The following is a 19,665-nucleotide window of genomic DNA, read 5'->3' on the forward strand; positions in this document are numbered from 1 at the left end:
GAAATGTAATTTCTTTTTCATAGATTAGGGATTGTTATTCAGAAAGGTGTTGGAACCCAGCTTGTTGCTAGGATTCCAACTAGTCTTATATTGTCGATGAGGACTCCTGTTTTTAAAATTCAAATTTAAATTAAATTTTTTTAAATAATAAAATAAAAATAAAAATAAATTAAATAATTAGAAATAAAAATAAAATAAGATAAGAAATCATACAAAATTTTTGGTTGGTAACCTAGCAAACAAGCTGGGCTACAACTCCCCTTTGAATAGCAATGCCTAATCTATAAAAAAAATAAAACTTCCCAAACCGCTACTAGCATAATTGCTGATAAGACAATTCTTCAGACGCTTGAAGAATCTCAAAGTGTCCTCGCCAAGTTCTCCTAAAGTAGAGAAGGCTAGGACTCCAAGGCCATACCCATGTGAAACGCATTTGTCCAAATATTTAGCACGTTTCCGTGAAACCGCACTAGAGATGGCTTTACCGGGGACATTATTTATCAAATAAAAGATATTTTTATCATTAAGAGATGTCATTTAAATATTATTTTTAAACCATGTCTATTTTTGTCATTAGCTACACCATTAGAACTCCAGCATGACAATTTACCAAAAGAATTTATAGTTTATTGATTCTACATCACTTTACATATTATAGCTTACCATTCGCCTAACTGCTTTATTTTTACAGCACAACACACAACGCATCACAACAAAAAAGTACTTTTTTAAAACTCACAGCAATACCAAACTCGCCTTCTATGTTATTTTGAAATGTATATTTCAAGTGTTATGCTTCAAGTATTATTTTTAAACCATGTCTATTTTTGTCATTAGTTAAACCATTAACACTCCAGTATGACAATTTACCAAAAGAATTTATAGTTTATTGATTCTACATCACTTTACATATTATAATTTACCATTCGCCTAACTGCTTTATTTTTACAGCACAAAACACAACACAACACATCACAACAAAAAAGAACTTTTTTAAAACTCACAGCAATACCAAACTCGCCTTTTATATTATTTTGAAATGTATATTTCAAGTGTTATGCTTCAAGGTTGTGATTTAGTTTGATCTTTGTTAGTCGAAATGACACAAAATTACATAATGACCACCACTACTTACCAACACTTACCACCACCCCAACACTACCCACTACCACTGTTGTGACTGAAAAAGATTTCGCCACACTACACCACTTACGTCTTTGCCTCCTCCACTACCACTCCCAAACACCACCACAGACACCACTGACATAATTATTAGCCAATATGTTATTAATTAATAGAAATATATTTATTATTATTATTAATGTGATATATTTAATATAAAATATAATAAGATTTTTATTATGAGAAATTTATGAGACCCTAATAATATGTAAGCAAATTCAATTTCAATCACTGCTTAGAGCACCTACAACAATGTGCCGAAAAAATCTAATGTGGAGGTTATTGTTAGACCTCCATTTTTGAGGAATTTCATACTTTAGTGTAAACAAGACCTTTTATCTTAAAACTCATCTCAGTAGGTATCGTAAAATTTTGATAAACATAAAAATATCTTTTTTGAGTATAGTTTTGTATTAAACTAGAAATAACCCGTGTCGTAACGGCACGGCATGAAACGATATAATTTTTGGTTATACTGATTTAAATAAACTATGATAAGACTTATTTTGACCCATGAGAGCTTGTAGTTATGAAAATCTTAGATATTTGTCATCCAAATAACGGAACTGTCTTGGTCTGATCTGATCTATGATAAATGTATAAGTGTTTGTTACATTACAATGCACTTTCAGGAAAAAACTACCATATGTTTCCTCCTCCATTTGAAGACCCTAATTGTGGTTTTGATAAGGACATAATTTGTGGTTTTATTTACTACATAGAATTTAAATAAATTTTTACTCTCATCAACTGTGATTTTATAAAACAGGTAAAAATCTGGAACATGACAAGGTTTAAAATTTTAGTATTAACAAAACCCTTTGGGTTTAATATGAACTCATCTACCCTAGGATGTGTGCACGGTAATTACGACACCTGAAAGTTCCTCAAAAGTTTCCACTAAACATTTAATACATGAGTTTGTCAAATAAAATCGACACAGGAACAGAAAAAGGCACTCAACTGTAATCTTTGTGCAGCTTTATTTCAGAAGTACGGTTAGTTTATACACTTGCTCAAACATTAGACTATTAGAATCAACATGCATGCACATTATTGTTCAAATTTTCTCTTGATGGTACCTTGTCATATTTCACTGGTTCCCAAATGAAAAATAATTTAAGTTGTTCATTCTTTATAGTTTGATGAAGGACGGCTAATTTATTACTTACTATAACATTAACTATACATGTTTTTAACTTCAAGAGATATTAATGATGATCTTTATTTATTTTTTTGTCACATTTAATATTTTTTTATTATCATAATGATGAGGAAATCTAATCAATGTATATTATAATTCAAGGAGGTTACAAATCTTACATCTGCCGGATGTCTTTGGTTGGGATGAGACTGTGATGGTCGGATGCAATGTTTGTCTCTCAAAATGTTATCCAACCATCCAATCTCAAAAATCATTCTGTTTTGTATTATAGATACGAATATTTTTAAATAAAACTAATGATAAGGAGCCGCATTCGAAGATGTAGTTAAGAGCTTCTCCAATGGAATGTATATAAAGATAAATGTTTAAATCCACATAGGATATATGTTCATTTTTATAAAATTCTTCTCCAACCCCAACTTCTTAAATCAATGTGAAAATGACATGGCTTAATTTACCTAGCATTTTTAGGGGCGACCCAAAAGGAATTAGGGGCGACACTAAAAGACAAAAAATGTCACCCAAATGTAATTCTAAGCTACCCCTTATCTCTGATTTTTCGAAATGGCCAATATGCCCTTATATAATCGGGAGCCTACACCATAATCGGTAGGTTAAATTGAAACTGTACCTACCGATTATAGTGTAGATACTTCGGCTAATAATCCCTTTTATAATCGATAGGTTATCCAACATATATGACTACCGATTATAAGTTGCCCCAAAATGAGTTTTTTTCTAAAATCCTTCATGTATTGAATTTTGAAACCTGCTATAATCGGAAGGGAATACAACTTAACAACCTACCCATTATAAGGAGACACAGATCGAACCCTTGCCATATTCCATAGGTTTTGAGTGTACACAGCCAGCCATAACAACTTGGTTCGTGTTTTGGATGCAGCGTTAATCGGGAGTTAAATATATTACAAAACCTACCGATTATAAGTTGCCCCAAAATGAGTTTTTTCTAAAATCCTTCATGTATTGAATTTTGAAACCTGCTATAATCGGAAGGGAATACAACTTAACAACTTACCGATTATAAGGAGCCACAGATCGAACCCTTGCCATATTCCATAGGTTTTGAGTGTACACAGCCAGCCATAACCACTTGGTTCGTGTTTTGGATGCAGCGTTAATCGGGAGTTAAATATATTACAAAACCTACCGATTATAAGTTGCCCCAAAATGAGTTTTTTCTAAAATCCTTCATGTATTGAATTTTGAAACCTGCTATAATCGGAAGGGAATACAATTTAACAACCTACCGATTATAAGGAGTCCCAGATCGAACCCTTGCCATATTCCATAGGTTTTGAGTGTACACAGCCATCCATAACCACTTGGTTCGTGTTTTGGATGCAGCGTTAATCGGGAGTTAAATATATTACAAAACCTACCGATTATAAGTTGCCCCAAAATGAGTTTTTTCTAAAATCCTTCATGTATTGAATTTTGAAACCTGCTATAATCGGAAGGGAATACAACTTAACAACCTACCGATTATAAGGAGCCACAGACCGAACCCTTGCCATATTCCATAGGTTTTGAGTGTACACAGCCAGCCATAACCACTTGGTTCGTTTTTGGATGCAGCGTTAATCGGGAGTTAATATATTACAAAACCTACTGATTATAAGTTGCCCCAAAATGAGTTTTTTCTAAAATCCTTCATGTATTGAATTTTGAAACCTGCTATAATCGGAAGGGAATACAAGTTAACAACCTACCGATTACAAGGAGCCACAGATCGGTAGTGTAATCTAGTTAATAACCTTCCGATTAGGTATTTACAATCGGGTACAGTATAACTTCCGATTATGTAAGGGCATTAACGTATTCTCCGCGTTTTTGGACATCCCTTAACGTAATGTATAGGTTGGGAATAAAAAAGTCGCCCCTAATTCCTTTTGGGTCGCCCCTAAAAATGCCAGGTTAATTTATGTTAGACATTGTCAAGGTGAATGTCTAAAATATTTATCGAACTATCCTAATAAGCTTTTGTTTACTTCAAATTAATTCTAATATATTAAATAAACATTAAATCTTAAATTTACTAAAAATAAATTTTACATTTAATTAGAAAATGACCACAAATAACATCATTGGAAATGAATTACTTTTTTCACCTAAACTTAAGGAAAAATTAGAATGAGGATGTCTTATTTGTGTCGTCACCTAGGAAATATACACACAACAACCACTGGAGAAGCTCGGAGACTTTCTTTTAACACCTTCGTATTTAATATGTTGTAAAATTTACCCAGTATTGGACAAGATTCGCTTACTTAGTAATGGAGGGAGTACTATATCTGTACATCATGTACCAGGTAAACCACGAATCTGGTACTAGATTCAGACAGCCCCATAAATTTAAGTACAAGAAGTCAAAGAAGTAGACAAGGCCTAAAAGTTTCTGAAAAAGTTCTATGTCAACATCCTATATCCTCTATTTCGATTACAGGTTTTGGTTCGGAAAGTAACCTGTTCCATACATAGCAGCAAAAAGATATACATTGTTAAATTAAATTAACTCAAAAATCGACCAGCAAAACTGAAATTACAAATAAATGAATAACTCCTTGTAATTGCCGAAAATATGAATTTACTCGACTGCTTTCCTTGATTTCACTTTCCCACTTTCTTTGGATTTCCTCGACTTGCGTTTCTTTGAGGACAACTGTTTTGCCTCTGTAGGGGCGTCTGATTGTTCTGAATTGAGAACTTCTCCCAACATCTCCTTTGTTTTTTCATCAGAATGTTGAAGTGCGGATTCACCATTTGGTAGTCGTTGACTATCATTGGTTTCTAATGGTTCTATAACCGACATCCCGTGAAGAGTGTAGTCCAACAAAAGTGTGCTTCTTTCGAGCCTGTCTGCCCTACTGAAATGACGCTGTGTATACGGTATAAGTCCTTCAAGTATTTCGCTGATGCCTTTTATCTGAAAATAAAATAAAATGAATATTATGTTTCTTAGTTAAGAAAGCCACCATATATTCTTCTATCTATTATTTTAATTTTTGACCATCAGTATAAGGTGCACATAATCTTAGGAAGACAAATATGAACTGGCAGATTCAAATTCAATGCAGGCAGAACCCTGGGAACTCATCTGGGAAATAAGAGGATACAAACTTTTTACCCCATACACCAAAGTAAATATATGTTATGATGAGATAAAAAACAATTACCTCAATAATCTCTTTAGGGGGAAGGGTACTAAAAACTCGAGAAAGCACAAACTGCGCAACACTGCAAAGCTTAGGCTTTGAGTTCCATTCTCGAACGTATTCAAAAAGTTGATACTGTTCATCTATGCCAAGAGACTGAAGAGCTTTATCTACCTGATCCTCGGCATGTTTTTTCCTGCAAAGAGACAAGAGTTTTGTAAAATGAAATTTATATTGTGAAGAAATATAAGAAAGAAGTTATGATCACAGACCTGAAAAGTTCTGAAAATAAATCGAAAAGTTTATGGGGTCTGCGAAGTTCAAATGCAATCTTAATTGCTTTGATATAATTAGCATCTGACAAAGCATTTTCCAACTCTTGACCTTTTAAAACACCTTCTTCCTGCATCAGCAGCACAGGGAGATCACAAAACAATAGTATGTCGGATCAGGAATTTCTTACCATACAATCAATACATTCAAGTTGAACCTACTTATTATATAAAGGCAATGCTTGTCTGAAAAATAATACACTAAAAGTGAAATGGCTTACTTCTTTTCGGAATGCTTCCTCCTTATCTTCAACAGTAGAGTCATGCCACAGATTTACAACAGCATCACCACCACCAGTAGCAAGCATCTCTGTTTTCTTTCCAACAGCTAATGCCCATACCTAAAACGGCGATATTGTTGAGCAACAGATGGAGCATATCAGAGAAAAGCTAATGGTGAACTTATTATAACCATAGGGATAATTTCCAGGCAATGGGTCAGTGACCCACCACATAACTCAAGCTCATGAGCCATAAAGAGAGAGCTCTCCATTTAGACGGTCTACATTCATTTGGTCAATACGGTCTACATAACCCAAGCTCATGAGCCATAAAGAGAGAGCTCTCAAGCTAACGGTGCACAGATATCCTAAAAAATATTACAACACGAAGCAGGATCAAAAAGAACCTTGTCTTCATGTTGGTCATAAGTAGCAATGCATTCGTTTGTTTTCACTGTCCATAGCTTTACCAATCCATCAGCTCCTACGAAAAAGAATGATTTTGGTTAGAAAAAGTCGGCAAATGTTATAAGAAACCATACAAATTAAAGTTCCAGTTAGCTTCTCTACCGCTCGAAACAAACTGGGTTCCACGAGTAAGAAATGATACTCGTAAAATACTCGATGTATGCCCTTCAAATGTTTTTAAGCATGCACCATCAGATATTGCCCATATCTTTATCGTCTTATCACCAGACGCGGTGATTACACATTGATCAACTGGTGAAAATTCTACACACCAAATCCCCCTTTTGTGCCCTTTAAGCACTACCACGGATACTAGATCAGGAAGTCTCCATACACAAGCAGTACGATCCTACATAGCACAAAGACACACACAGGAGATTTCAATGTGCTTTACAAGTTGCAATAACCATATTGCTCAAGTGTGAAATAATACAGCGCCAACTCTTGCTAACCTGTGAACCACTACAAACAAGATTGTCATTTGGCGCAACAGCCAAAGAGTTGATATCCTTATCATGGGCAGCCACGACAGCTTTAGCTCTAAGATTCATGATCTCGCTACCATTGTCTTGCAGACCATCAAAGCTCCACACCTTTAATGTACGGTCACTACAGAGAAGCGGAAACTATGGTTTAGTCTTATAAAAAATTAAGAGAAAAATTAATCCATAAATAGCTCCACATGAAAGAACATGAAATATTTATTGACTGGATTTAGAAAGGATCATATAGGTTAAAAATGTCACACATTAAGAGCACTTGGAGACTAAGATAATAAACTCAACATAGTTAGTCATATTCTCGTACATATATAGGTTGAGTAAACTGACCTACTACCACTAACAATGAAATTGTTCTTTTTCTTTGAGAATGCAACAGCTCCAACAGCTCCCATATGACCAGTACCAATGCCAATACAGGAACTGTTTTCCCATAGTCTAACCTGAAATTCAAAAGACATTCATCACTCAGACCTTAACTCAGAAGTAATCCGAATCAAGTTTTTTTTAAACAAAAACTTTTAAGATGAGGTGTTGCCTTGCATCGCTAACAGAGAATGCTAAAAAAAAAAACCAATAAATATCGATCTATAAGAAACATGAAATTACATAGTTAAAAACAATCAGTCTCGCTTAGCCATACTCATCTAGTTACCCCCAAATTATAAAAAGAGAAACTGTTATGTCTTCTCTGCATGCTACAACAGCCTCTACTTTGATTAATCTACACTTTACACCTGACACTTGAATTTAAATAGCATTTATATCTAGGATTTGATCTTACAGGGAATCTATGAAGCTTTAAGAGAAGACAAAAAAAGTACCAAATATGCCTCGAGGCGTATTTTAGAGATTTATTTAAGCCACAAAAGGTGAATCATCATCAAATCGTGCCCGAGAGGCACGATGACGGACCAGATAGAACTGACAGATCTACAATTACCAAGGTGTCAAAACTTTGAGGGGCATAAAGGTGCGCCTCAAAACACCTTTTCAATTTAAACCATAACCCAACTATAACACTAATTAATCGAACACCAAAAGGTGTTAATCTCTAAAATTTAAGTGGAGTGGGAATGATCTGTAGAAAGATGAAAAAGAGCCTTACACTGTTGTCCTTGCTTCCTGTTACAACAAGAGTTTTTCCAGAACTAGAAATGCAAGTGTCGAGGCAGAGTACAATTTCAGAATGACCGGTCAAGACATAGGAACATGACATGCTTGCGAGATCATACATTCGCACCTGCACATTAGTTCAAATTATGAAAGTAAATCAGAAATATGAAGATAGAATATGAAAAGAGATAATTGAATAAGGACCAACACTTAAATGAACTACCAGGAAGGTTTTCAAAAATAAACATTGAACCCATTGTGCAAGTATAAACTACCAACTGATGATCAGAAAAGGCAATGAGAAAACAATCAACATACTTACCTGTTCGATGTTAGTTGCTACAGCAAGAAATTGCTCATCATCACCCAAAAACTTCATGTCGACAATCTCTTCGTTGTATCCCACAAGTCTTCTGCTTAGCTTCAAGCAGAAAGCCTCCTCGACTGATTGTTCTAAAGAATAGAATAGAAACTGCTGGTCAGCAGTAAGACATAGTAATCCTTGATCTGAAGGCATTAGAACAGCTGCCACAAAGCCCCTCTTCAATTCATCCTTATTCGAGCTTATAGCAACATCGGAAGATCCTTGCTCAAAGAGGCAGATAGCTCTGTTGAAGTCATCAAGTATTTTAATACATCCATTAGTGTATAAAATAAAATAAAATAAAATGACGACGAATTATCAACAACTACAAAATTTCCAGAAAGGAAATGGAATGGCATTCTGATGACTTTACCCTTCTGAGTTCCATATCCTCACAACCCCACGCTCGCCAACAGTGAGAAAAATAACTGGTGGTGAACTTTCCTTTTTCTTTGCAGTGCTCGTTTCATTTAAACCCAGTGAAGAATAAAAGTGTGTTCCAGAATGGATAACACAAACAGTTTCAACCATCTCATACGTTGGAACGGTCTTCTTGAGGGTACCCTCACGCAGATTCCACAAGTTCACTACCTAAAACATTTTAACATATCATTTGCAAGCTCATTACATAAAAACAACAGGATAAGGATGACAACCCAATTATCAAACTGTTACATACATACACAAACATTCTCTTGCGTGAATCAGTTATGTGAATGCAACAAATAAATGATTTGCCTATGTTTCAGTAAACATCAATACCGATAAACACCAATACCCGTACTTAAAGGACGATATACAAACAAAAACTAGTACATAAGTTTCCAAAGTATCATAATAAATTAGGGTGAAAGGAAATTGAAACCGTGCCTTATCTCTCCCACCGCTGAGCAAGGTGTATCCATCTTCGGCCACAGCCAACGACGTTACAGTTGAGAAATGTTTATCAAGCACATACGTACATTTTCTACCTACAAGATCCCAGACTCGAACTTTCCCATCATCACTTCCTGAAAACAGCTATATCACCAATAAAAACGATTACCAAGTCATTTTTTAATGTCTAAGATATAACCAATAAGAATACCGCCATGAGCTAATATGAACCCAACAAATTTAGAATGCAACATCATAGTCATCCAATTTACAATCCAAGTATCACAAGAAATATAGCCCTCATTCTGAATATTTTGTTCATAAGTTTAGAACTTACCAATAGTTGATGAGGATTAGGATGAAATAAAACACTAGTCACAACCTGCTCATGACCTTTAAAATTATGAGTGCAAAAACCTCCATCAACATCCCAAACACGAACTAATCTATCTTCTCCTGCTGTAGCAAGTATCCCCCCTGAAGCATCACAAGTCATACCCCTTACAGATCCTTCATGGCCCTTCCATTGACGCAAGGGTTTGGAAGTAGAGAGATCCCAAACAGTAATTAGTCTGCTACTGCTGGCAGAAAATAGGAATTTATCATTAGGACTAAGAGTCAGAGCAGTAACACGTTCTGAATCTCCTTCAAGAGTTTTTATAATAGAAGAATTTGATGAATCAACGATTTTGATTTTATCATCACAACCACATGCTAGAAAACTTCCATCTGATGATACTGCGACAGCACTTCCTTGTGAGTAGAATTGTTCAAGTGATGGTACACAACGATAGTTCTTCTTGTAGCTTGTAGTAGCCATCGTTAGGTCTTCAGATTGAAAATTTGAGGGAAATTTTGTTACAAGTGTTTGTTTATAAGAGCGAAGGAGAAGGATGTGTTAGGGTTTTGGGTTTAAAGAGGGATGTCTTCGTCTGTGAAAATGGCTGGACACAAATGTAACCGAGTTTCTATACCGATTTTCCCACCGCAGTGTGCCCTAACTAGGGTTGCTCGGTTTGGGGAGCGCACCTTGAGCGGCCGCATGCATATTATTAGGGGCACACCTAAATCCGGATGCTGGGCACAAATCGTTGTGGACACCCCTTAACAAATCCGTTTGTGCATGTTTGGGCACTTATCTGTTAGACCGGGTCATGCGGAGGTTCCCAACCTCTTCCTGGCTCTAAAAAACCATTGCCAAAAGCCTCTCTTCCCACTCTATTGAGTATGAATCCCTGCGGGAAGAGTTTGCGAACGGATAATGGTTGTCCGTTTGAAAAATAAACGGTCATATTTATCCTTGAACCATAGTTTTTAATAGGTGAGATAACTGCCACCTTGCACTTAACTGGATGGAATCCATTTTTTTTAACAACAAAAAATAAACTGTGGAACCAAGTCAAAACATGCATATGTTTGAAAAGTTCAAAAAAACAGACATATATTCAAAAAAAAAAGGCTTATATTTGTAAATGGCCCTTTAATAAAATTCTAACATATTATGAAAATCAAATAAGAGTGTGTGGATAAATTGATATAACATGTCTTTATAAATGAAGATTTTTTCTGAAATTGATCAAAAATTTTGTCTAAATCGACTGAAAACAGTGGTGGTGAACTTGGTAGTTATTGACTGGTAAGGAAAGAACAAATAAGAAGAAAATGACGATTATGGTTGTGGTATAAGTGGCATGGTGGATCAATGGTGGTGCAGCCGTTAGAAAAAAGAAGAAGGTGAAGAAGATGCTGGTGATAGTATAAGTGGCAGGATGGTGGATCCATGGTGGTGAGCCGTTAGATGATGGTGATGATGTGTTGGTAGGTGTCAGGCAGTTAGACTGGTAGCAAGGAGATTAGTTGGCTTACGTGAAAAGAAAGGAAAAATTTGTATTAAAGCATTGCTTGTTTGAACCCACTAACATTGGTATGTTAACTAAGTATGTTAAAACTAATAATGTTAGATGACAAAACATATTTTGTGAATATGTAAGCCAACTCCGCACTGTTAAGATTTTAGAGTCTAACTTCAAAACTCATTGTCATCCAATTACCCATTTAAAGACTGGAAAATTAACAACTTAAGATTCAGAGAAGAAGAATTGAAGATGTAGTTTTTCGGTAATTATACAACACACCTAAGCATATAAATATGTGAATTTAGTAGTAAAAAGAGTATAAAGGCATAAATAAGATCTCATTTATTAGCATTCGACCCTTAGCTTCAAGGATAAGGGTCCTTATTTATACTTATTATGGAGATAAAGCTCCTTGATCTGATGCTACTCAAGGGATACACTAGTTAAACTGTAGAGTATTCTATTACATGGGTTTGGAGCGACTTGCCCTTTGGACTAGATATGGTATAAATTTATTTTCCCGTTTACTCTTTCACATGTTCTCTTTCTTTCTCTATATTTTTTTTCTGGTCACTAATAGCCATGGACAGTGTAAGTTATTTGACTTTTAATGGTCTTTCTAATTTCTTTGACTTTAATCGAGCAACGGTTACTCTAGGGGCTGTTACCAGTGATCCTACTGAGACTATGATCATATGTCTAGGTAATGATTCGTATAACCCGCTTCTTCGATAAAATTTCAAACGCTAATTTTGGATTTAAGGTTTCGGATTTTATTATTTGCTTTGGATTTCACATGCCAAACTAGGATGGGTTCGATGTCAATGAAGGTAGAGGTGCATGTTTTCAAGATGAATCGAGTCATGTACATATGAATTGAGGTTCCCATGTGAAGGTGAAAGTAAATGAGGGATTGAAAACATTGTTCACAATGATGGGGTTTCACCTTCTGAAATTGGCAATGGTAATAGTGTTCACAGGTGTTGATGGTGGATTTTCATTTAAGGCTAAAATTGTAAAAGCCAAAACCATGCGCTAACATCCTGAAAGGATAAAACCACTGATAAAGTGGAGAATACTTCTTCACTATAAACTTATAGCATTACCAATTAATGCATGACCAGCCTTGTATTTCCTGTACTACTCCATTCTCATTATTGATGCGGCATGACGACTGAGTGTTGCTCTCAGCAGAGCAACACGAATCTCCAAGCATTAATAAGGATGCATGTACGAAATACGCGTACAGGCTAAAACTCTCGGAGTGTTATACTAGCCCGATCGAGCATCCGGACTGTCTGTATCAACCATCCAACTTCACCAGCATGATTGAATGGCTTAGATCAGATCCATAACCCCCAAGCAGGTATTGGAGTATTCACCTCCGGCCCAATGCGGTCCCCGCATGGTCGGCCTCCCCAAAAGGGTAGCATGGTTTGCCAATTCGTCCAGCCAAAGCAGCGTGGACGAGAAACCCTAAATTAGGGTTTGCAGCACATTACATGTGTCGCAAATCAGTCTCAACAATCCATCTTCGCAGGCATAGATGGAGGGTGTAGATGTAGATTCAAAGGGCCCAGAGCATGTCAACACAAACACCATGGGCCCGCCTACATACATGACCGATCGGTAAGGACCAAACATGCATGGTCGTCCCAATTCGTGCGCCCAAACAAGGCATGACGCACGGATGGCAAAACCCTAATTAGGGTTTTCGATCACGAGCGTCCATTTTCACCTGATCGAACGAAGGGTCTAGGAGTCGATTAAGCAGGTCCAGTGAGTATCAACACGATCACTGTGGGCCCACATATCTCCACACTCGATCGGCCAAGGCATATCATGCCTGGTCGTCTCGATTCGCACGCCCAAACTAGGCGTGGTCACACCTCCCAATTGCAAACTAATCTCGACTAATGGTCGCAGATGAATGTCTCAAAGATCATCTCCTCCGATCAACTTCACCTGCTTGGTTATACAACCCTGGTCAGGAGTTAACTGGCCAATGAGGTGTCGTGGTGATTATCATCCGCCACTCTACCACACCATGTGGTCGGCCAAGTCAGGACTTGCTTGCGCGGCCTCCAAACCATCACATGAAGTCGGCTGGACATGAAGCTATTTTAAGACGCTCAAACAGCGATGCTTCATACATGCTGAGTATATTCGATGCATTACTTGTATAGAATACACACGATACTTCACAAGTATCGACTTCCTAAATAACTTAGTTATTTAATCTAGCATCACATGCTACCTTCTGTGGGTCCCACGATCCACGCACTCGAGACATCAATCATGTCACAAACTGGGGGATACATACTGGGGTATTGGTCTGGCGGTTTACAGCGTGCAGCACACAACGCGCCATCACAAGAACGTGTCAGGAAGTCATGGACGGTTAGTGATGATGGGAGAAGTGGGCAAGACTGATCGTGTAACACTAACACCCGCAACTCCACTACTCCATCACTCCACTTTCTCCACTTCCCACGAGATACGTGAGTAAGGCTCAATGACTTGTAATAGGTTCTCCTCCCTATTTCGACAAGACAAGACAACAGAAGCAAGTGTTGATACAACCATATTCAAACACCGGAACTGATAGCTTACATTCTGCAAGCCAGTTCAGCTTTCTGATACAAGTCATACATAGCCAACACCTTCACAATATCAACACCTTCTTCGCTTCCCTCCATAAGATCAACCCCATCTCCTTCACTTTGTGACCGAAGCAAGTCTGGAACGGTCATTTCTTGGTTTAAGCCAGAATTGTACATATTGATTTCTCGAATCACAAAGCACTCTCGTGCAGTGCGTTTGTTTAGGGTTTAGATTCATTCCTCATCCACACACCCTAAATTACCAAATTCGGAAGGAATAGTTTTAACCCATAAACAACAGGGAAGATGAAGATGAAATGGGGAACCACTGATACAAAAGATTTCGGTCTCTCTGCATTTGATATGGAAAGGAATTTTCAGATGTTGAAATGGATGTTGTGGATGAAGATCTGGTACCATTATTGGCCCGTAAATGGCGAAGGAAAGGAGTGAAGCCATGAAGGAAATTAGAGGTTGTGAATTGAGGAGTTACAAGGTATTACGGGTGCTGACAAGAGTTACACATTTTCGCTCTTTTTTTGTTGTTGATTAGAGTATGATGAATTAAAGAACTCCGACTTTAGTCCTACTTGTATGTTAGTTTGCTTCAGTTTATTAAGGGTCGGGATGCCTTTACAAGTCTACATGCATGATGATTAATTTATGTAGGTTACATTTGATAGGTGTTTAAATCACATAATTCAATTATCAATTTTTATACATTTCTTAGTTATTTATGTTAGAGCACTGCTCGGTCGAACTCGCAAGCATTGCTATCTCAAGATTGTTTGTCATGTTTAGTTGCCAAAACTATAAGTCTTGATTTCTAGTCTACTTATAGCTATGTCTCGGATTGGGACAGAATGTGTAGTTGAGCTTTAGACTTCACGGTGTTCATCGATTGAAGATGGAGAACTACTAAGGGGAGCTTGTGGAACTTCATCAACAAAAGGTATGTGGAGACTTGAACTCATCTATCACTCAGAAGTCTATTTCTATTCTATCTCCTATTGAGACAAAAGTCGTATAGATATATAGACTTTATTTTATACACATTTGATATTTCGAGCTGAGTTTAACTCGCGTACATATTTCTCGAAATATGTGTTGGTAAGCTTTCACTTTAACCAAATTCATCTTTATTCTTGACGACAGTCAAAAGATGATCATGTGAAAATCGCCTGGTAACATCTTACATGATTTGTGTGAGACAGTCATTTGATGTAGACTCGGAATGTTTCGTATTGATCTATTAATCACTTGAAAATTGCTTTGAAGCTAATAGTTTGTGTGAGACAGCTATTCCCGTCTTCCAAGAATGTTTCAATGATTAAAATGGAGTTTAGAACGTGTTAGAGCATTGCTCGGTCGAACTCGCATGCGTTGCTATCTCAAGCATGTTTGTCAATGTTAGTGATCAAAACTATATGTCTTGATTTCTAGTTTACTTATGACTAAGTCTCAGTCTAGGATAGTTAGGTATAGTTGAGCTCCAGACTCCATGGCGATTATCTTATGAAGACGAAGAACTACTCAAGGAACCAGTGGAACTTCATCCTACTAAAAGGTATGTGGAGACTTGAACTCATCTGTCACTTAAAAGTCTATCTACTCTATCTCTTACTCTTGAGACAAAAGTCGTATAAGTATGATAGTTTTCATACATGCACATTTGCTATTTCGAGCCGAGTTTACTCGCTTATCTTTTTCTTGAAATATGTGTTGGTAAGCTTTTGCTTTAACCATTTTCATCTTTACCCGTGACGAAAGTCATGATGACGTTTCAATCTTGAAAATAACTTTGATGACGATAGTCGATTCTTTTTGTCTAACGACTATTATAACATTATAGAAGAATGTTTCCATGATTGAAATGTAGAGTTGAGATTACCAACTATGGATATAAGCATATATAGTGTGTTTGCACATTAGTGTATAAATCCATGTGCCGGAAATCAAGTGCGTGCATATGTGTGCATGCGGTATTGGTGAAGGAGACAGGTTAGGTACGCGTACCCGTACGAGTACTGGTGGAATTTTTCAGATCGAAAATTTCTTCTATAGTTTGTGAAGTTTGCAAACTGAAAACCAGACACCTTAGGTACGCATACCCATACGTGTACCCACGGAGTTTTCGAACCGAAAATTTCTGCTGATTTTATAAACTCAAATCTGGTAGCTAAGGTACGCATACCCGTACGCGTACCCAAGCTGGTTAATTCTCAAATCGGTAGTTTCATGACTTAAAACAATAAATTATAAGGAATACAATCTTTGTAAACCGTGGCTATATTGTTCATGAATTGATTCAATTGAATCAAACCGATTTTGTTTCAATTGTGTCTATAAATAAAGACCTAAGCAATTGAACAACTCTTGAACTAGTTCTTATGAGTCATTTGAACTGGTTATGAGAAAGATGAATACGGTTAATATGAAAGTGCTCATATGTCTAACCATTGGTTAACTATTTGTGAACCAACCCAATGTACACGTTTAGGTACGGTTACTCAAAACCTAAATGAATACATTTCATTTGTGTGTGAGACAAGCTAAGTTTCGATCTAGAGGTTGAAATCTATTAGCTTGGATAAGTCAGGTTTTTCATCTAACGGTGAATATTGGATGCTTTGTTACCAAGGTAACTAAGATTACAAACCCTGATTGAAAACTATATAAGGGAGACGTCTAGCAACTGGAAAAAGTAATCCCCATACCTCATGTGTGATACTAGTTGGTTTTGCTAGAGTCGATTCACCTTTAACCGTAGGTTTCTTCTCGAGACCATATCGGTTAACAACTTAAAGACTTCATTGGGATTGTGAAGCCAGACGAAACTACTTCTCTTGTAGTTGAGCGATTTGATCTTGCCATTTTCTATCGTACGAGTTCAATTGAAATAATTGACTTGACATTATATCTCCGATGGGGCAAGATAAAAAGAAATCACAAACATCTTCGTCTCATCGTTTGTGCTTCCACAATATCTAGTTTCGCTACCATATGATTTAGATTATTGTGAGCTGATTGATAATACTAGGTTGTTCTTCGGGAATACAAGTCTGGTTTATCAATTGGTTCCTGTTCACCTTGATTTATCAAAAGACGGAACAAAACTCATAGGTTTATCTGTGGGAGACATATTTATCTATCATCGTAGACTTTTCTGTGTGATACAAATTTGTTTATTGAAGTCTTCGACTTTGGGTCATAGCAACTCTTGGTTGTGGGTGAGATTATCTAAGGGGATCAAGTGTGTAGTATCCTGCTGGGATCAGAGACGTAAGGAGCGCAACTGTACCTTGAATTAGTGTGATATTGATAAAGGTTCAACTATAGTCCAGACCGAAGTTAGTTTGTAGTAGGCTAGTGTCTGTAGCGGCTTAATATAGTGTAGTGTTCAATCTGGACTAGGTCCCGGGGTTTTTCTGCATTTGCGGTTCCACGTTAACAAAATTTCTGGTGTCTGTATTATTTATATTGCACATTATATTTTGTTATATAATTGAGATATCACAGGTTATGCGTTGTAACGATCAATTGTGAAATCCAACCTTTGGTTGTTGATTGGAAATTGATTGATCCTTGGATATTGGTCTTTGGTACCATCCAAGTTTATTATCCTTGTATTTGGTAAAGACTCACATATTCTTATTTGCTTGAGTAAGATGTTAACTCCTCGATATACTTTTCTCTAGATTGAGTCTGATTGTCTAGTTAATTCTCTAGAAAGTATATTGGAGTTAGTCCATATAGATTTTTAATCGAAATATTGGGTGTGGTTGTTAGGCCCCCGCTTTTTCAATTGGTATCAGAGAAAGCAAACACGTTCAAGACCTTACAAGTCTGTGTTTGTAGCGATCTGACTCTATGGACAAAGGTGTTATCTCTATTAACGTACCACTAGTCTTCGATGGTTCCAATTACTTATGGTGGAAATCTGATGTGCGAGATTTTCTTCAAGCGCGTGATTTTCAATCATGGGTATATGTTGTTAATGGCTATGATGCTCTCGTTGTTGCAGTAGGTAACGTTAATGTTCCAAAAAATATTGGCGAATACGATGCTGCTGAGATACTTGCTGCAAAACAAAACTCCGGCGGTTTGAATGCCATCATACATGCCATTACCCCAAATATTCAGCACCATGTGTCAAATTACACTAGGTCTAAAGATGCGTGGGATATCTTAGAAACCGTATCCGAAGGAAATACCGGTGAAAAGGAAGCTAGGATTCAAAACCTTAATTCCGATTGGGAAAACCTTCGTATGGCCGATGAAGATTGATTTGATGAGTTTAATCACAAAGTGTCTGATGAGTGCTAAAAAGTGCATATTTCTATATATTTTTCTTGGCATTTAAATCATCTTTTGTGCATTAGTTCTACATTTTATCCCATATTCTGTATTTTCATTGTTTTCAAGAATAAATATTTTTATTAATTAATTTTGTATTTTTAGGTAATAAATAAAGTTTGGATGAATAGCGGAGCGAAAAGAGCAGAAAATTAGTGAAAAGCCGGGAGGAATTACACAAGGAAGCCGCGAAGAATGTTGTGCACAAGACCAAAAGGCTAGAAGTGGGCTTGAAGAGGAAGAATTGTTCTTAAACAAGATATGGGCTTGGCATACCCAAGGCCCAAAACCCTCACCCAAACCCATTTCCAATATCCATACCCGCCTTCATCTTCAGCCGTCAGATTGGATCATCTCAGCATCCTACGGTCGCTTCATCGTCGTTCATCGAAGTCTGAAGCTCCTGTCAAACACTACAACACCTAACTCCATCTTGGACCGTCAGTTTTGATGTATTCCATATCCAACGGTCAATCCACATCCATTTACATCACATCGTTGGATCTTTCCCTCATCCTATCATCCTACGGATTCCCCTCACAAAACATCAAGATTTGATGGGTCTGCTCAACACCCAAACAACCAAATACCTTATACCCAAAACAAACACACCCTAGCCAAAACCCATCGAGCCATCTCCTTCTTCCCCTCTTCTGCAACAGCGACGCTGTCTCCATCACCACCACCATAACCCACAAATCACTCAACCACCACCACTCGAGCCATCATCACTTCTAACAACCAAGACCTACCTTTCTAGCCACTTATAACATCACCTCCTAATCGTTTCATCTCACAGGAACCCTAGGTTAGGAGTTGATGAAATAGGTGAGGTTAGAGGATAAATCGAAGGCATGGGTAACATCAGCAGACGAGAAGGAAGCATGGGTGAGAACTATCAGTCGTTTTCAGAGATTAGGTAAGGATTTTTTGTAAAACCCTAATTTCATAAATTGGGGATTTTTGGGGGAAAGTTAGTGTACGTCTAATTAGGGGCATGGGTGAAAGTTTTCGAGTAGTTTTCAATGTATTAGGTGATTTAATCTCACTTTTTGTCAGAACCCTAATTTCACTGATTTGGGGATTTTGGAATTTTTTTTGTTGTAACTATAAAAAGGGTGTTAGGGGTTGTGAAATTCGGCATCTCTGGGCTAGCCACTGAGCAATATTTGCAGTTCAATATTAATTTCAAAATTCATTTTCAATTCATCCATGTTGAATCTCTCTTATGCATAAAGGTTGAATGTAAATTGTATGATGTGTAATGTGGAGCATGTTTATACCTGTTAGTATCATGATTACAAGCATGCCCATGTTCTAATTCACTTGCTAGGGTTTAGAGGAAGCTCTTGATCATATGCTAGGAATGTTAATGTATTTGTATGTTCTTTTATTGAGCTGAATTGCCTTAGGATGAATGCTTAGCCATTTGGGCTACCTGCTTGTGATC

The 19,665-nt window shown here is 37.0% G+C and overlaps 1 protein-coding gene across 1 annotated transcript; it reads right to left on the reverse strand.

Moving 5' to 3' along the window:
- Positions 1-4,767: 4,767 nt before the first annotated feature.
- LOC113297407 (transducin beta-like protein 3) lies at positions 4,768-10,344 on the reverse strand. The gene is made up of 13 exons (XM_026545857.1): positions 9,738-10,344; positions 9,395-9,544; positions 8,898-9,115; positions 8,483-8,768; positions 8,153-8,287; positions 7,375-7,487; positions 6,997-7,153; positions 6,647-6,893; positions 6,484-6,560; positions 6,077-6,196; positions 5,796-5,926; positions 5,545-5,719; positions 4,768-5,294 (listed from the first exon to the last, which is right to left on the reverse strand). Exons 1-13 carry the CDS (start codon positions 10,218-10,220, stop codon positions 4,956-4,958), a joined length of 2,631 nt encoding a protein of 876 aa, XP_026401642.1. The 5' UTR covers positions 10,221-10,344; the 3' UTR covers positions 4,768-4,955.
- Positions 10,345-19,665: the final 9,321 nt, after the last annotated feature.

The sequence above is a fragment of the Papaver somniferum genome, chromosome 7 (genome assembly GCF_003573695.1).
Source record: "Papaver somniferum cultivar HN1 chromosome 7, ASM357369v1, whole genome shotgun sequence".
Classification (NCBI taxonomy): Eukaryota; Viridiplantae; Streptophyta; class Magnoliopsida; order Ranunculales; family Papaveraceae; genus Papaver; species Papaver somniferum.